Genomic DNA, 18,679 nt, shown 5'->3' on the forward strand with positions numbered 1-18,679 from the left:
AAAAAGGAGGAAGATTGGCAACAGATGTTAGCTCAAGGCGAATCTTCACCAAAAAAAAAAAAAGCTTATTTTTTTCCCATTTTGCCTGGAATCATTTCTGTTCACTCCTTCTCAGAACAAGAAAGTCCAAATCCAGGCTTCTCCAGACCAATACCATGTTATTTTAAATCTATTCAAAGGAAGCAGGAAGTCATGTCCCATATATTGCTCTTGTAACTTCTCAGGAAAGGAAAGGTAGAAGAGCTGGGAAAACATTTCCAGCTCTTGTTCACCATTACTTCCAGGAATTTAAGGGTGAGGAAAGAACACAGAATGTATCATCCTTCTTTCAATGAGCTGCCTACTTTAACTTGTTCTAGGGAGTAACCTCAGGCAGCGGAAAAAAGAGGAGGGCAGCAATTCTCAACTCTGCCATTCACAACTTATGAAACACCACTTTATCTGTTGATATATTGATAGAGTTTGGCTGGAGTTCAACAGGGGCAAACATAAAAAGCAAAGAAAAGCAATGCTGAGAGAAGAGAAGAGACGCACAGGAGGTAAAATCAATCCGACTTGCCAATTTTGCAGTGGTTCTTTATTACTAGGCATTGACACACCTCTCTTAAGCCTTGAGAGTTACCTTGAGCTCTTCTGATGGAACAGCTCTATGGTATGAAAATATTCAGTTCATCATTTCTAAAGTCCCTCCAAATGCTCTCTGCAGAACATCACTGTGTCACATCTACATAAATAGAATGAAAAGATTAAATAATCATTGTATCATACCACAGCCCTATTATTGTGATATTCTAACTGTCTTATAAATACCTCAACCTCAATTCATCCAAACTGATCTCATCTTTCCCCCCTAAACCCGCCCTTCTTTCTAATTGAAAGACATCACCATCTACCGAGTTGGTAATTATTTTTTATTGTGTCTCTACTTGCTCTGATCACACTCATTCTAATCAATCAGGAAGTTCTGTTAATTAAAACTTTTAAATGCCTCTTGAATATATCAACTTCTTCTTACCCTCACTGCTAAAATTGTAGTTCAGATCACAATCGTCTCTCAGTAAGATTTCTGCAACATTCTTTTTTTTTTCTTTTTTTTGTGAGGAAGATCAGCCCTGAGCCAACATCTGCAACATTCTTTATTAAGCTCCCTGGCTTGCTTTCCTTTTCCATTCTCCACACAATTGTAATATAGACGGGATACTACTATGCTCATCTTTTCAAGTTTACTTAGTTTACATGATTTTCACGACCTCGTATCTGCTTTTCTTTTCTTTCTAGCTGTGGTCCCTTCTCGTCTTGCCCCCTTGCCACCCTCCCACACACTCGTCACACTCATCTGTAATCCTAATTATTCTTCAAGATACAACTTAATCGTTATTTTCTCTGGGAAGACTTCCCTGATATGTCTAGATTGTCTTATGCGCCCCTATAATGTCCTTACATTTGTTGGTGGTGCCGTGGAGTGGATTCCACCTCCTAGCGACCCTGTGTACAGCAGAGCAGAACCCTGCCCAGTCTTTTTGTGTCATCCTCTCACCTTCTGGAGCTGTGTCAGACAATGCTATGCTGCTATTCATAGGGTTTTCAGGGCCAATTTTTTCAGAAGTGGGTGGCCAGGTCCTTCTTCCTAGTCCATCTTAGTCTGGAAGCTCCGCTGAAACCTGTCCACCATGGGTGACCCTGCTGGTATTTGAAATACCGGTGGCATAACTTTCAGCATCACAGCAACTGCCACAGTATGATAACCGACAGATGGGTGGTGTGGTTCCCTGATCAGGAAATGAACCCAGGCCGGAGGAGTGAGAGCACCAGACCATCAGTGCTTATATTACAGGTGTTTAATTGTCTCCCTTTCAAGGCTGAAGATTCAAGAGGAACTAAGGGTTAGCATTCATCTTAACATTCACCTTAACATTCACCTTTGACTTACCAGCAAATTCCCTGGCTCATAGGAGGCACTCAATAAATACTTACTGGATAACTGAAACAACTTCATTTAACTTTCATAAATATCAGTTCCAGTTTTAAATGTCTAATCATTGACAGTGTGTTGGTTTGCATATAAACACCACTGCAATTAATTTTGCTAATTGAGCATGAAATTCATTCTCTGATATTTTCAGCACTTGTACAGTAAAATTCAGGTGAAAAAATATGGAAAATTTTATTTCCCAGGTCCAGTCTCAAAAGAGAAGTCTCATTATTATTCCAATCACATCACAAAGGAAACTGAGGCAAAAAGAGGAATTAGGTGACTTACCCGAGTGACACACTGACAATCCAAAGTAAAGCCAGTATTAATCCTCTGAATATTCTATGTCCAATACGATTGCTTATCTCCTGAGCTGTGCTCTTTAACATTCACGCGGGGAAATGTATTTTGCAAAACTTCTAGACCTTGAAGATGAATGTTATTTTTGTTTACAAGAAATATATAAATATCTTCAAATATAAATTGGCTCTGGACTGGAAACATCTAGCAAAATTTAGAAATTTTGAAAAGTGAATCGGTAACTAAAGAAACTGTACACGACTTGGGAAACTTGACTTTGGTGATCAAAATGTTATCACAGGAAATTTCACAACTCAAGGTAGAGTACTTACCCCTAAAGGAAGTGGATGTTGTGATCCTAGTGTTCTCAGCAATTCGAAGTCCTTTTGTTTAAGTAGTAACCCGTGAAAAGGTTGAGACTGCACAGACTGACTGCTGTGGACTCAAGCTGTAAGTGAAACTCAGCAACTTGACCTATTTTCACAAGAAAACCAATTAACAGCAAAGGTATTGAGAAATGGCAGGATTACCTGGAGTGCCATGGGCTCCTGGGGAGGACTTCTATTACACAGCATCATCATTTCACTCCAAAACGCCCCTTAGACCAGCCCCTCCTCCAAAACCTCCCAGGCAAGGAGTCAGTCCTGAGGCCCCTTTTTTTGAGGTTCTCCTTGTCTGCCTTCACCTCAGATAGTGCCCGGGCCAGGGAAGTAGGGAGACAGACTTAACGTCTCTTATGCAAGCTTCCTCAGGTCTGTAAACAGCTCCCTCTTTTCTTAGAGCAGGCATATCCAAGCCCTGATAAATCTGCATTTAACACCTAGCCACTCAACCAACAACAACAAAAAGCCTTCAGTTTCTTGGACTCATTCCCCTTAAAAGGGAGTGAAGTGAGCCAGCCCTGATGGCCTAGTGGTTAAAGTTTGGCGTGCTCCGCTTCAGCTGCCTGGGTTCAGTTCCCGGGGCACAGAACCACACCACTCGTCTGTCAGTAGCCATGCTGTGGTGGCAGCTAACATAGAAGAACTAGAAGCACTTACAACTAGAATATACAACTATGTACCGGGGCTTTGGGGAGGGAAAAAAAAAGAGAGGAAGATTGGCAACAGATGTTAGCTCAGAGCAAATCTTTCCCAGCAAAAAAAAAAAAGAAAAAAAGGACGTGAAGTGTTTGTTGTTGTTCAGGTTTAAGATTTTTAAATGAACCAACATGTTTAAACAATAATTTCACCAGGCACCAGTCTGTTTCATACCCATTACCTCTTTTAATCCCATAACAACCAAATAAGGAAGGTAGTGGTTCCACTTCAGAGATGCATAAATTGAGGCCCAGACATGGTAGGTGTCTTGTCCATGTCACATGACTAGTTGCCTGGCAGAGCCTCAGTTTCAACTTGAGCTATCTATTTTTGTGTTTGAGTTCTTCCCTACCAGGTCTGCTTCCTCTCACTTACAGACTGGATATGTGTGCATATGGAGGTGGGATATAAATAGGGATGCAAATGCAGATATAGATGAATATAGTTATATGTCACTATAACTACATTTATCCTTTGAATATAAAAAATAGTAAATATATATCATTGTAATTTTTTCAACGTGTTCCTTTATTTTCTTTGTAAGTTTACTTCTTTCAGTACCTTGTATCACTGACTAGGTTTCTTCCTTTCTTTCCTTGAACTATTTTCTACGTGGGGATAATTGCTTCTTGTACCATGAGCAACTGACACTTCCCTGAAATCACTGAAAAGACCTGAGGGACAGATATATACTCAGAGGCCTTAGGTGTTAAAATACTCTCAAGACTCCAGTCGAGCCTGAACATTAGAGCCCTAGGGAAGCGATATGCCTTATCATTTTTCTTTGTTTTCCTTTGCTGATTATTCTTAATAAATGGCAGAGACTCCTGTAAGTATGTGCCCAGAGCAAGCTCAAGAATATTGCAAAAAAGGCATATTCTTCCTCTCATTTTTCTATTGCTGAATTAAAGTGAAACACAGGCTTATATCGCCGAAGGCAACATAAGTACACTCGACACGGAGATTGGATAATTAGGTAGGTATAATTTTAGAATAAAGGAGGATTTCTTTAAAGATATTTATAATTGCTATATATTAGAATGATATTTTTCTTTGAGATATGCAACTAGAGTCTGTTGTGAGAGAGAAAACGCAACCAAAAAAAGTCAGATTAACAATCAGTTACAAAAGAAATTGTAAATGCAATGGTAGGGTCAGGTATGTTTGGCCCGGAGAAGACTAGCACTTACCATCAGATGAAAGAAAGCAATTCAGCATTTGTGAGCCCTCGTTCTCTGCCTCTGTCATTGAACAGAGAATAGGAAGAAATTAAAAAAAGAAGGTTTATTTGAGAGAAAAGGCAAAAAAAGTGTCCCACTGGTGCAAGTTGAATGATATTAGAAAATACTACCTATGAAAGTTGTTACCTCTCCTTACCTGGAGGTCTTTAAAATTAAAGCAAAAAGAATAGCTACTCAGGATAATAAAGCCAGTTTAAGTAATCAAATTCTAGCTGTGGATGGCATGTGCTTGTATGTGTGGGAGAGAGGAGAATGGTATCAATTAGATAATGTTAAACAGGAAATTTTAAAAGGAGTTCTTCACATACAACTGCATTAAAAGAGATATAACTTAAGAAATTAATGTCAGGCTCCATAATGTAATTATTACAAAGAATGATCCTATTGAATAACGAAGGAGACAAATGGCTATAAAACCTATGTTTACAAAGATCTCTTATCAGTCCAGAGTGGAAAAAAATACAAAAGGAAAAAAAAAAAACATTTGGAAAGAAAAAAAAAAGATGCAAAAAGTGAAAGGGGCAAGATACTGCTGAAGGCCAATTCAAGAAGCACTTGTCTGTGAAACTACTGTTTCGATTGAAGCTTAACATAAGCTTAAGCATAACATAATTGAAGCATGAGAAAAAAAGGAGAATTAAACTCAAGGTTGGTTTATCTCTATTTAGAGCAACAATAATAAATAGGATAAGAATTAGGGCAATGCTTTAAGGGAGAGAGATGACCAAGTAAAAGAACTTGATACCTAATTGTCCTTTATACTTTCCACTAAGAAGAAAAAGGGGGGTGGGGATAAGGAGGAGGGTGTAGAGACATATATTTGCTAAACGTATATTTCCCTAAATGCTTAAGATTCTAATTTGATGGTTTTATAACGTAGATATATAACCTAGCTTCAGTATCTACTTAAAGAAAAGGAATAGAGAATGGTGACCTGCTGTGTAGCAAAGAGCTTAAGCACACAGATTCTTGAGTCTGACTACTGGGGTTCAAATCTAAGCTCTGAATGTTTACTTACTCACTGTGGAAATTCAGGTAAATTTGTTAACCTCATTATCCTCACGCAGAAAGAGGTTTAGGAAAGAACTTGAAAAAATTTGGTTAATGAAACCGGGTACTAAAATAACAGATTTTAATAAAATGAAGAGGGATTTAATTTTTTATAATGAAATATTTTCACTCTAGAATTGAACATCACTAAATATAGATAGATAGAAAGATAGATACATAGAGATAGATAGATAGATAGATAGATAGATAGATAGATAGATAGATAGATAGATGAGAGAGATGTATACATATAGAAATTTCTATCTATCTGTCCATCCATCTCTTGCTACAGGTACAACTGTCTATTTATAGTTGAGAGATAGCATCTTGAGAGATTAAGAGAGCAAGGCATCCATAACTTTGAAGAAGTTACTTATTTTTGCTGTACCCTGGTTTCTTTGTGAGTAAAGTGAAACTAATAATAATATCTGCCTAATGATGATTAAGTGAGAGCACCTGTGGAGTACTTAGACTGGTGTCTGCCACACAGCAAACGCTGGCAATTGGTAAGAGCTGATTAATGAATGTATCTTCATGTTGCATGTCTGCTGTGCACAAGGCTCTTTTCTAGACCCTGAAAATATAGCAGTGAACATAAACAAACATTCTTGCCCTTGTCTTATGGTAATATCAATGTTATTGCTAAAGTTATGAATGTGATTCTTGTTTGAGAGTGTGTTTGACTATTTTAAGATGGAAAAAACTTGAGCACGTTTAACTGAAGGGGGAAAAGAAAAGCTTCTAGGCAGCTTAAAGACTGAAGTCACAGAAAGAATACAGGTTTCCCCTGCTATCCGAAAGTTTGCTTTGCACCACTTCGCTTACGAAAGATCTACATAAGTACCTGTTTTCACCAACCGAAAGAAATCTGAAGAAGATTTTCGCTTTTTAAGAAAAAAGGGGAAAAGCGAAAATAGCATTCAGCATTTGTTTTGCAGGGAGCTCTTATAGAGGCTAAGCAGTCAAGCACACTGTCATATTTCAAGCCTTCCACATCAGCCACATCAGCCACAGCAGACGATGAACCTCAACCTTTGACATCGAGGCAGGCAGACATAGAAGAAGGTGTAGACATTAGTGACCTGCCTGCCCTTATGGATTCAGACAACGATGAGATGTCAACAGGTGACCATCTTCCTCTCTCTCCTACACCCCATTCTCCCGTACCTCCCACAACCCCAATCTCCAACCACTCAGCCTAACACATCATCATCACCTCCACCACCTCTCGGCCTTCCAGAGAGCTCACTGTCTTCTCGACGCTGGTAAGTGAAACTAGACTGTACATACATTATTTCTACTTTATATAGGCTGTGTATTTATCATATCATTCCTGCTTTTACTATATGTTAGTGTTCTTTTAGATTTTATGTGTTATTTGGTATGATTTCGCAAGTTATTTTGGGGGTCTGAGAATGCTCAAAAATTTTTCCCATATAAATTAATAGTAATTGCTTCCTCCCTTTATGACATTTCAGCTTGCAAAAGGTTTCATAGGAACGCTCTACTTTCTAATAGAGAGGGAAACCTGTAATTTATGGCATAAGAAGTTTCAGGAGGCCAGACAGGCGTGATATGCAGAGCACAGGTTCAGAGGTCATTCTTGAAGAAGAGAAAGCTTATTTCTCTTTCTGAGATGGAAGGGGGAAAGGCAGAAATCGCTAAACGTATTGCTAAGGTTGTTTGAAAATGGGAAGTGAGCCTTGAGTTGGTGTCTATTCTCTTGGTGAAGCATTAGATGAGATCTTTTGCTGAAAGATAACTGGGGTGGAATGGAAGAGTTGAGGAGAGAATGTTGATAGTTAGACTATCAAATGTAGATAAGAAGGGGAGCTGACTATGAACTTCTAGGAGGGCCTAAAACACAAACCTGCTGACAGGCTCTGACATCTCACTGAAGATCTGTTTAATGAGATGTTTTCTTACAAATGTCATCTATGTCTCTGTGGCAGGTAGAAAGAGTGATCTTTACACATTCTTTCGTGTACTCATTCATCAAATATTCATTGAATGCCCTTGTCTTCTAGGTAATGCCACAGAGGAGAGAATAAGACTGGCCAGGACCCGTCTTTGTCTTTGGTGGGGTGAGGGAGTAGTGTGGCAGTAGAATAAGAGAATAAAAGTAAACAAATGATGTAGTAATTCTAGATTGTGATAGTTCTATTGAGAAACTAAAATAGGGTAAGGTTAGAGAGCACGAGAGGAGAAGGGGGTGCTATCTTATATCATGTGGGAAGAGAAGTACTTTTTGAGGGACTGATATTTGAGACGCAATATGAATGATGGTGAGGGGAACGTGAAAACATGGTGACATGGAGTTCTGGTCAGCGGAAATACGAAGAACAGAGGCCTTAGATGGGAAAGAAATATTCAAGAAGGCCAGTGAGCAAGCGCAAGATGAGGGGAGAGGTACCGGGAATGAGCATGAGGAGGTGAGGCCTTGTAGGATGCTAAAGGGTCTGGATTTGTAGAGAGGAGTGCTGCAGGGAAGGACCTGAAAAAGAAAAGAAAGGGCATTGCCACAACAACAAATTCAGTTTTTAACTATCATCCTGGAGAATGGTCTGATAATAAATGTCACTTACTGTTTTACCATAAATGTGCAGAAATACTGGTTAATAAAAATCTGGATGGCAAAAGTTCAAATAAGCTGGTTTTACTATATCAGACATGAAAAGACGACTGCAAAATGTATCTTTTTTGAACTACTTTGTGCATTTTTAAACACTTAGTAGATGACGAAAGCTGAAAATTATTACTAGCAGTTGTTCTCAACTGGGGATGATTTTGCCCTCCAGTGGGACATCTGGCACCGTCTGGAGACATTTTTGGTTGTCACAGTTAGGGGAGGAGGTGCTAATAGCATCTAGTGGGTAGAAACAACTACCCTACTCCACCTACTCTCAGTAATCAAACAAACAGACAAACACACACAAATGTAGGAGTTCTTACAGCATGGCATCTTTATCAAAATTCACTTTATAGGGTCATGTTTCATGGGAAATATAATCCCTAAGAGCCGTCTGAGCCATAGAACAATACAGTCATTATACTTAAGAACTTATGTAATACATATTGATTACAAAGACCTTTCATTTTTGTTTTATATGATATTGTATATGTCACCTATATGTCGCATACAGAAATTTGCTAATTTAAGAGGTTTTTTAAATTACTCTTTTAAGTAAATGTAAACAAAAGCTTGATATTTTTCTGAATGATGTTAGCATGTAATTCAAAAATACATTCTTGAGCCAGCCCTGATAGCCTAGTGGTTAGACTTTGGCCTGCTCTGCTTTGGCTGCCTGGGTTAGGTTCCTGGGTGCGGAACCACACCACTCGTCTGTCAGAAGCCACACCGTGCTGGTGGGTCACATAGAAGAACCAGAAGGACCTACAACTGGAACGTACAACTATGTACTGGGGCTTTGGTGATGAAAAAAAAAAAAAGGAAAGAGGAAGATTGGCAATAGATGTTAGCTCAGGGCGAATTTTTCCCAGCAAAAAGAAAAAAGAAAAAAAAATACATTCTTATACCACTATGCCAGCTCTCCTGCCCAAGAAAGTAATAGCAGATCATACCTAGCAATAGCAAAACACAAAAGGTTATTTTTCAGGAGGAAAAAACCAGATCTTCATACTTCAAGCAGTAATGTATCCAAAACCAATACTAGCCAAAGTGTTTAAGATTTTCCCTAACTTATCATGAAAACACTTTTTTTCTGTTTCTGACTCAATCCATTTATCTCAACAAAAATCAAATATATTCAAGGCACTCCTTTAAATGTTAATGGAATTAAGGCAAAAATGTTAAGTGGAAATCAACTGCTGCATAAAAAATTAAAATTTATATTTTATGATATAAATATACCTAGTGTTATACCGAAGAAATGAAAATGATTACTATCTCTAAGCAAAAATTGAGCAGTTTTTAACTCCTCACTAATGCTCATTGCTATTACTTAGAGGACATGGTTGTAGGGTAACTATTAAAGTATATAGCTAATGTTATTCCTGGAGATCTAGGTAAGAACAGGAAATAATACAGTCTATCAAGATGAGACGATGAGGAGATCTATGAATTATGGAATTTAAAACAAAACTCAAAAAGAGTCTAGAAATAACTATTGGAACAGAAGAAAAAGAGGAGAGCATGGCACTAAAAGTCAAAGCCTAAAATTTACAAAAGGTCAAGAGAACAACCTTTCCCCCCCTTTTTCTTTTCTTTTTTTTTTTTGCTTGAGGATGATTAGCCCTGAGCTAACATCTGTGCCAGTCTTCCTCTACTTTACATGTGGGTCACCACCACAGAATGGCTGATGAGTGGTGTAGGTCTGCGCCCAGGATCCAAACCCACGAACCCGGGACGCCAAAGCAGAGTGCACCGAACTTAACCACTATGCCACGGGGCTGGCCCTTTTTTTCCTCCTTTAAATCCATACAGTGTGAGCAAAAGGTTTTGGAGTTTCCAAGGAAGCCAAGCACACAATGGAGACTGTGCTAGTGCTAACAGAAACTGCCTGTGGATCCAAGAAAACACTTAACGTGGTTCTTACCTCTGAGCACTGGGAAGATAATAGCAGGTACTGCTGCAATGCACTTGTAACAGAATGATGTTTTAGCTGAGAATAAAAGGCTGTAAATCCACACATTCTACCATTCTATATACAGGGTGACCATACATCCCTATTTGCCCATTAAAGTTCTGGGTTATACCTGTTTTATCCAAGCTTGTGTAAGATTGCATTAATGTCCCCAATTCTTCATCCTTCCTTCTACCAAACCCTCTGCTATGCAATTTTGCTATGATCCCTTACTCTAGGCGGGGCATACTTTCTCATCCCTTGACTCTAGCATTGGCCGTGGACTTGCTTTGACAAGGCATGACTCAAGTAGAAGACTGAAATGGAATGGAAATTTTAATATTAGAAAATTAGGGTTCTTTCAATACCTGAAAGTTGATGAAAAAGCTGTGGTTTTTACCTGATATTTAACCTGGGGTTGGGGAAGGAATGTTTGACAGAACACGGAGGAAAACATCCAGCTTAGTCAATAATCTAGTTTTTCATACAATTAAAAGCCTAAATCAGGAGAACAGTTCTTCCTTGGTCACCATGAAGAAGAAGAAAACTATGCAAAGGAGTGGGATTGGGGCAGCAGGGGAAATGTCAGATATATCTTGTAAATTAGAAACATCTCTTGTTAAAACTATCTATCTACTCCATAAGAGGACGGGAAATAAATTTCAAATTCACTGTTTTATCCCCATGCTTGGAATAAGGCCTGGACATAGGGGCTGCTCAATAACTATATGAGGAATAAATAAATGGATTATTGGAAATCATTCTAGAAATAATGTGTATTCATTTATGTATTTATTCAATACATAATTATTGAAAAACTACTATGTGTTATGCCTTATGGAACCTGCTAGGCACACAGCAGTGAGAAAAATGAACAGATAAATCACAGCCCTCATACAGTTTATAGTCTGGTTGCAGAAAACAGAAGAAATGAAGTACGAACTAGTCAGATGATGCTAAGTGCTATGGAAAAAAGATACATCAAAGAAAACAGATGGATGGGTTGGAATGGAAGGTCTCTGAAATTTTAAAGAAGTGATTAGGGAAGGTCTCACTGGAAAAAAAGGCCATTTGAATAAATTTTTAATGAGGTAAGGGCATGAGCCATGTAGATATTGAGAAACATTGTTACAGGTAGAAGAGCAGGTGCAAAGGTCCTGAGGCAGGAGTGTGCCTGATGTGTTTCAGACATAGCAAGGTGGCTAGTGTGGCTGCAGCAGCATAAGGGGGAGAGAGACTATTAAGGGAAGAGCTCAGGTAGGTCAAGGGGGCCAGGTCTTGTTGGGCCTTATAAACCATACTTAGAACTTTGGCTTTTATTTTAGGTAAGGAGGAAACACATTGATTTTGAGCAGAGGAGTGGGAGGATATGACATGTTTTAAATGAATCCTCTCTGGCTATTGTGTTGAGAATATACTAGAGGGGGGGAAAGGCAGAAGCCAGGGGAGAAGACTATTACAGATTTCCAAATCAGAGATGATGGTGGCCAAAAAAGGCAAAATCCCACAAAATAAGTCACCTAGAGAAGTTGCAGAGAACATGCACGTGTGTTTTTCACTAATGATTTTGAGGTTGAAGATTTTAGAGCAGATACATTTGAATAATTCTATTTTTAATGCTATTTAATAAAATTAAAAATCACCTTGCTCTTCCCACTATGAAATATTATTTCCTCTTACAGATAGAATATTTAGATATCTAAATACGGATACAGGTGGTTTGAGTTACCAATACTTAAAATTCAGAAAGGTATGACTCATTCTTTCACTGTCTTCTAAAATAACTCTGAGAAATATACACTTTAAGCCCTTAGTAATCATAAAACGTGAATGAATTACAAGATCCTTATCTAAAACTATTTGCTTTCAGGGTAGAGTCATCAAGAATTAATTCTTACTACCCTAAGGTCCTGGGGAGGAAGCAGGAGACAAGCATCCAAACAGAAGAGGGATCCCGAGTCTTAACACTAACTCTACTCATTTTGATTTTGAACTGGCCTCGATGATTTTCCTTCACAAAACAAAATGCAGAAACATCTAACAGCACTGAGAGTTGGGATAAAAATCACAACGTTATAAACATCTGCTATAAAAACTTATGCACAATCTAAAAGAAAGCATTGCATATCAGGAACAGCAAAGTGGAGACGTGGAACTGTACAGGCCTACTTTCAAATCCTAGCATCATCACTTTCTGCAGAGTTTTGAACCAGATGCTTCATTCAGTTTTGGAGTTTCAAGTGTTTTCCTCTCTAATATGGGAGTAATAATATGTTCCTCAGGCCATTATTGTATGAGGATTAAATAAAAAATAAATAATGCCTATAAAAAGAACTTACACGGCTCCTAGAATATGGCATTTGTTTATTCATATTACTTTGCTCTCGGTAAAACAACAACAAAATAACAATCTTAGGTAGGTAGAACTACTGAAGCAAAAAAGGGCATTGTTCTACTTCCCAAACCAAATAAAACAGGCACTGAAAGAATCTATTGCAGAAACAGCAATAAGAAATGTGGACTTGAGGCTCTTTTAGACTGTAAAGAGATTCTAGTTAACCTAATTATGATAAAGAGACCTTAACAGGCCTAGGGGAAACTCCTTGTGATAAAATTGTGAGAACACACAGATTTGTGCTGAACGACTCTCAGCGAATGGAACCTGAGGGCACATTCAGACAACTGACAGTATTATAATTGATTCTGATAGAAACTTTAATATAATCACAGCAGAGAAAAAAATTAGACCATTAGCATCATGTCATTATATATTTGCATATTCTCTCTTGTTGGAATAAGACAGGAGTTTTTAACTAGTACATATATAAATTTTTGTATTAGTCCTTTATTAATTCTTAGGTTTAAGCATTATTTATAATTTGTAAATGTTTCTAAACCAACAGAATCCTGGCATTGATTTGAATTTTCTCATGAAATGATGGTCATTAGCATTCAATTCCCTGAGTGCCCCAGCTGTACTGTCCCAGGGAATATTCCTGTACTATGATCTCCTGGAGGGGACACTGCAAGAAAGGTGTGTGGGAAGAGTTTTTATGCGCTCTCCTTGAGAACTGTCACACATCTCCATGCTATGTAAAATGAAGTGATTGTTACAAATAGGACTCTTCAAGTCCAAATGAACTTGATGTGGCCCAATTCTCAGTTTTTCCCTTGCCATAACAGGGTTAATGTTTTGAAAAACTATTTTTTTAAAAAGGAAAACTGCAGAAATTGCTGGTACATCAAAAAACAACTTGGTTACTATTAAAATTATATTTAACAGAGTTGCCATATACCAGCTTCTATTTTTTGGTTGCCTATACACAGATGTGGATCTAAAGGAGGAAGTGCATGACTTTCATCTTCTCTTGATAATTTTATGTTGATTACAAATTATATAGATGGAAGGAATGTGAAATAAAGTGTAATGAAGGCCAAGAAAAGAAAGAGATGGGTGGCACAGTTCAATAGCTGAGAAAACCAATTTTGGAATCAGAAAGACATGCGTTCAAATCAGAGTTTCTCAACTTATTAGCAGTGTGACCTTTGGCAATTTAACTTCTCTAAATTTGTTTCCTGATCTTAAAAGGATGCTTAATACTCCTATATCACTAGGTTATTATGAAAATTAAGTAATAAAATATATAAAAGTTCTTGTCACAGTGTCTGAACATAATAAGCACTCAAATATTATATTTGATCAATTATGTTATTACCTTTCTTTATAATAATAAGCACTCTGGTATTATTACTTAGTTGTTGTGGTTGTTATTATTACCATAATTATTCAGAGAAGAAATAAAACAATTGATCTGCGATGTTTAATACTCACCCTTGGCTAATTTCAACTCAGTTTCCCTCTGGCCCACTCCTTCCCTAAGAACGAGGAGTGTGGTTATAGATTGGAAAAATTTTCCCTGTTGTGCTAAAAAGATCGAGCTTTAAGCTGAGCTTAACAGAGTAAAGGAGTTGCCAACTCCCTCTCGGAATAATATTCCGCCCCCCTCAAGGATGGATAAGTGAGTTATACAGATATAGATGAAGCCTTATGGAGAAGACCCACCTACAGATCTCTGATTATTGCTAATGGTCTACAGTTCATCTGCTTCTGCTTCTTTTTGGAGGAAAAAAGCCTTTTCTTGACACAAAATGTTAGGTGCCGACTTGGTCAAGACATAAGTGATTAAGCTTTCCTTTTTCTAAGGTCCTAAGTCTCCATCCCAACACACCTGATAAGTGAAAATGTTTCTGGGGGTACAAAATCTTTTATGGAAAGAACAGCGCTCTTTGCTCTAATTCCCAAGCCTCCATTCGTAAACTCGGCAGCAACTTGCCTTACCAAATATAGAAGGTTCCTTTGGGGTAGAATCCTGGGGAAATCATAAGAATCCTGCCATATTCGAGGCTTTCCTGGACAGCCATGAGCAGACTCAAAAGACTCACTTTTTTAAACCCATATTAAGAAAGAGTAGAGGTGTGGCAACATGGAAGGAGGCAAGCATGAGATGGAAGTGAGAGGTAGCGGGATCCGGGGGAACCTACTGATCTCGGGAGCCGCTGGGGACTGTGGGGGAACCTTACCTACAACACGAGCCGCCGGAGTCCCCGTAACCACTGCAACTCTGCCATATTTGATTGCGCTTTTCTTGACTTGCCACCTCGGGGCCACCGTCGCTGCCACAGCAGCGTAAGCTACCGTTGGTACGCGGGTACGTTGGTACGTGCCACGCTCGAAGCCGAAGCGGGTGCCGCGCGCCGAGAGCAGACCTGAGGTGCCGCGCCGCGAGCAGAGCTGAAGTCAAGAGACCGAGGCTGAGGTGACGAGACCGGAGGTCGCCATGGCTGACAAAAAGCACCATGTAAAAGTCTATGTCCTGAATCAAGAGCAACAATGGGACGATATAGGCACCGGCTACATCTCGTGCACTTACGTGGAGCAGCTCCAGGGCGAGGCCCTGGTCATTCGATCGGAGTCGGACGACTCACTGATCTTTGAATCAAAGATAAATCCAGACGAGCCTTTTCAGAAACAACAAGGGACTTTAATTGTTTGGACTGACTCTGACAACCGTGATATGGCGTTAAGTTTCCAGGATGAAACAAGTTGTCAGGAGATCTGGGAAGACATTTGCCGGGTTCGAGGTAAAGACCCAACTGCCGAAATCGCACAGGCCATCTTTGGAGAACCAGAACAACAGTCTGAGGAGGTGTTGGAACCCGGTTGTGTCATCGACCTGCCGAACTGTGAGCTCAATACACTTCAACAGATTGCGGAGCTAGTTACCTCGGTTCTCACCTCGCCTATTCTTAAGGAAAGTCTGGCTCTGCTCTTGGAAAATGACGACTATATTAGAAAGCTACTGCTGCTGTTCCGCATTTGTGAGAACCTGCGGGATACTGAAGGCTTACACCATTTGCATGAAATTATTAAAGGCATCTTATTCCTCAACAAGACATCTCTGTTGGAGGTCCTGTTTTCTGAAGAGTGTATCATGGATGTGGTGGGATGCCTTGAATACGACCCTGCTTTGGCTCAGCCGCAAAGGCATAGAGAATTCTTGACCCAGCATGTAAGGTTCAAGGAAGTTGTGCCAATAGCTGACTCTAAACTTAGGCGAAAAATACATCAGACGTACAGGGCACAGTACGTTTACGACATCCTTTTGCCTGTGCCATCCGTCTTTGAAGAGAATGTGCTTTCTGCTCTCACAGCTTTTATTTTCTTCAACAAGGTTGAGATAGTCAACATGCTGCAGGAAGATGACGAGTTTTTGTCTGTAGTTTTTGCACAGTTAAGGGATAAGAATACAGATGATGACAAACGGCGTGAGTTGGTATTGTTTTTCAAGGAATTCTGTGCATTTTCTCAGACTTTACAACCTGAAAGCAGAGATGTGCTGTTCAAAACACTGGCAGAATTGGGAATTCTTCCTGCTCTTAAAGTTGTAATGAGCCTCGGTGACTGGCAAATAAGGTCAGTTGCTACTGATATATTTGCTTATCTAGTAGAGTACAATGCATCCATGATAAGAGAATTTATGATGAAAGAAGCCCAGCAGAGTGAAGAAGGTGACCTTTTCATTAATTTGATTGTTGGACAAGTGATCTCTGATCCTGATCCTGAGCTAGGAGGTGCTGTTGATTTAATGGAACTTCTTCGTGCCCTGGTTGATCCAGATGACATGCTGGGGTCACCTAATAAATGTGAAAAAAGTGAGTTTCTAAGTTTCTTCTATAAACATTGCATGAATAACATTGTAGCACCACTTTTGGCCACCACTTCAGAATATATATGTGAAGAAAATAATATAGCTGGATCTGACAAAAGCAACAATTATCACCTTGATAATTATCCCACAGCACAGCTTCTTTCCTTAATCGTAGGGCTGCTCACATTTTGTGTGGAACGTCACGCACATTACATAAAAAACTATATTTTGAGCAAAGACTTGCTAAGAAGAATCTTGGTCTTGTTGAAGTCAAAGCACACTTTCCTGAGCCTGTGTTCTGTTCGCTTTATGAGAAGGATGGTTGGCCTTAAAGATGAATTTTATATTCGTTACATCATCAAGGGAAATCTTTTTGAGCCAGTTGTAAATGCTCTTCTGGGTAATGGAAGTCGGTACAATATGTTGAATTCAGCTGTTATTGAGCTGTTCGAATACATAAGAGTGGAAAATATCAAGCCTCTTGTTGCACATGTAGTTGAAAAGTTTTATAAGGTATTTGAACCGATTGAATACGTTAAGACGTTCAAAGGATTGAAGATCGAATATGAAGAAGAGAAAAAAAAACAGAGTCAAATACAGAAGAATTTGCGTGCTTTGCTCTATAGTAAAATATTTCACAGAAGTGCCGAAGTCTTGGAGGTGAAGGAAGAAATGGGTTTTAAAGAAAATATAGAGGAAGGAGAAGCAGATATGCCACCATTGGAAGATGATTTTCAAGATCCTTGTGATAAATTTGTGGAGACGACAAAACCGAAAGAAAGTGAAGACAAGGTAGATCTTCCTAAAAGAACAGCTTCTGGCGAGTTCAAGTTCACTTCATCCCATTCTTCCGGTGCTGGCGATGGAGCAAGCGGCCCAAGCAGTAGTAGGGTGATTGCCTTAGTGGATTATCCAGATGATGAAGAAGAAGATGAGGAGGAGGAAGCACCCCTCGGGAAAAGACCACATCATAGCTCGTAAGCTCTTTATGACAGACCCTTAACGTTACTAAATTCTATGTTACTAAAATTTTGTTAACATCAATTAGCTGAAAAATCTGAATCCAAAAGCTTCCTCATGTGAATTTATAAGTATAATAAGTAGTAAAGATGCTCAGTGTTGTCCTCTAGAAGGGTTTGGTTTTATAAAAACCATACTTCTCAGAATCTTTTAAGAAAAAAGCTAAGCAGAACCTAAGTGATAACTTTTTAGCAAGAAAAGTCTTCGTTTGAGGGGAGGAGGCAGGTTGATAATATAATTGTAGTGTAGTTTTGTTCCAGGGGTATGTTTTAGAAACGACTTTAACAGTGCAGTTGCAAAGTCTATGACATTACTTGCCTAACACTTCTACCTATGGTTTTCTTTCCTTCAGTTGCTTTCTTTGAAATAAAAATTTATGTTTATGTTTATATGGAAAACAAAGTCAACTGTAATAAGAAATGAAGTTAAGCTATGCATATTTCTGTGAAGATTTAGCAAAAATTCAGCCTTATGGGTAATAACTTGGTGTTATTTCATGAATAAAAGGGAAGTAACTGTGTATTTTCATGAATAAAAAAGGAAGCTGGATTCAAAATGTGCAGTTGTTAATATGACTTTTTTTTTTTTTAGATAAGAGATGCCAAGAATCAGTCCAGTAGTATTCTAAAAAGGTGTTCTCTGGGACCTGGGGAGTGGGTAGAACAGAATGCTTTAAACTGCCTAGATTGTGAAGATACTTGGAAGTCATTTCCTGATTCATAAATAAAGTTGTGTCTGCAGAGCAGCAGGTCAGTTTTAAAGTGTCATTTACAAAGACTAACATACAAAAAATAGTGCTGAATGAAGTGGCATTTGATATCTAGAAACCATTTTGGACCAAGAAAAAGTTATCTAAGTGTCAAATTCCACCTGCAGTACATGAAGTTTTTTCTATAAACAAGGAAGGGTGTTTATATGACAGTCTATGAAAGATGAAAGGTGCTTCAATAAAAAGTAGATGCAAATGAATTTCTAAAAATAAGTTGTAGCAGAGTTAAGAGGTTTTATTTTTAGAGGAGCAAGTTAACTGGGTCCATTTTTCCTGGAATAACTTCAATTGAAGCAGTTTTCCTGTTTTGAGGATTTAAGGGTTAATTTCAATTTTAATTTTGACTGTTGTTTGAACAAGACGGGCTGTCTGTGTAGATATGAAGTATAGCTTTCCATCAGACAGACACTTATTTTATATTAAAAATACCACTACTTGCTTTGTACCATTTGGTGA

At 38.6% G+C, this 18,679-nt stretch overlaps 1 protein-coding gene across 1 annotated transcript; it reads left to right on the forward strand.

Moving 5' to 3' along the window:
• Nucleotides 1-15,063: 15,063 nt before the first annotated feature.
• On the forward strand, nt 15,064-17,415 carry PPP4R3C (protein phosphatase 4 regulatory subunit 3C). Its single transcript, XM_087426451.1, has one exon. It carries the CDS (start codon nt 15,064-15,066, stop codon nt 17,413-17,415), a length of 2,352 nt encoding a protein of 783 aa, XP_087282577.1.
• Nucleotides 17,416-18,679: the final 1,264 nt, after the last annotated feature.

This window comes from Ceratotherium simum, chromosome X (assembly GCF_057802395.1).
Source record: "Ceratotherium simum simum isolate JZ-2026a chromosome X, ASM5780239v1, whole genome shotgun sequence".
NCBI lineage: Eukaryota > Metazoa > Chordata > Mammalia > Perissodactyla > Rhinocerotidae > Ceratotherium > Ceratotherium simum.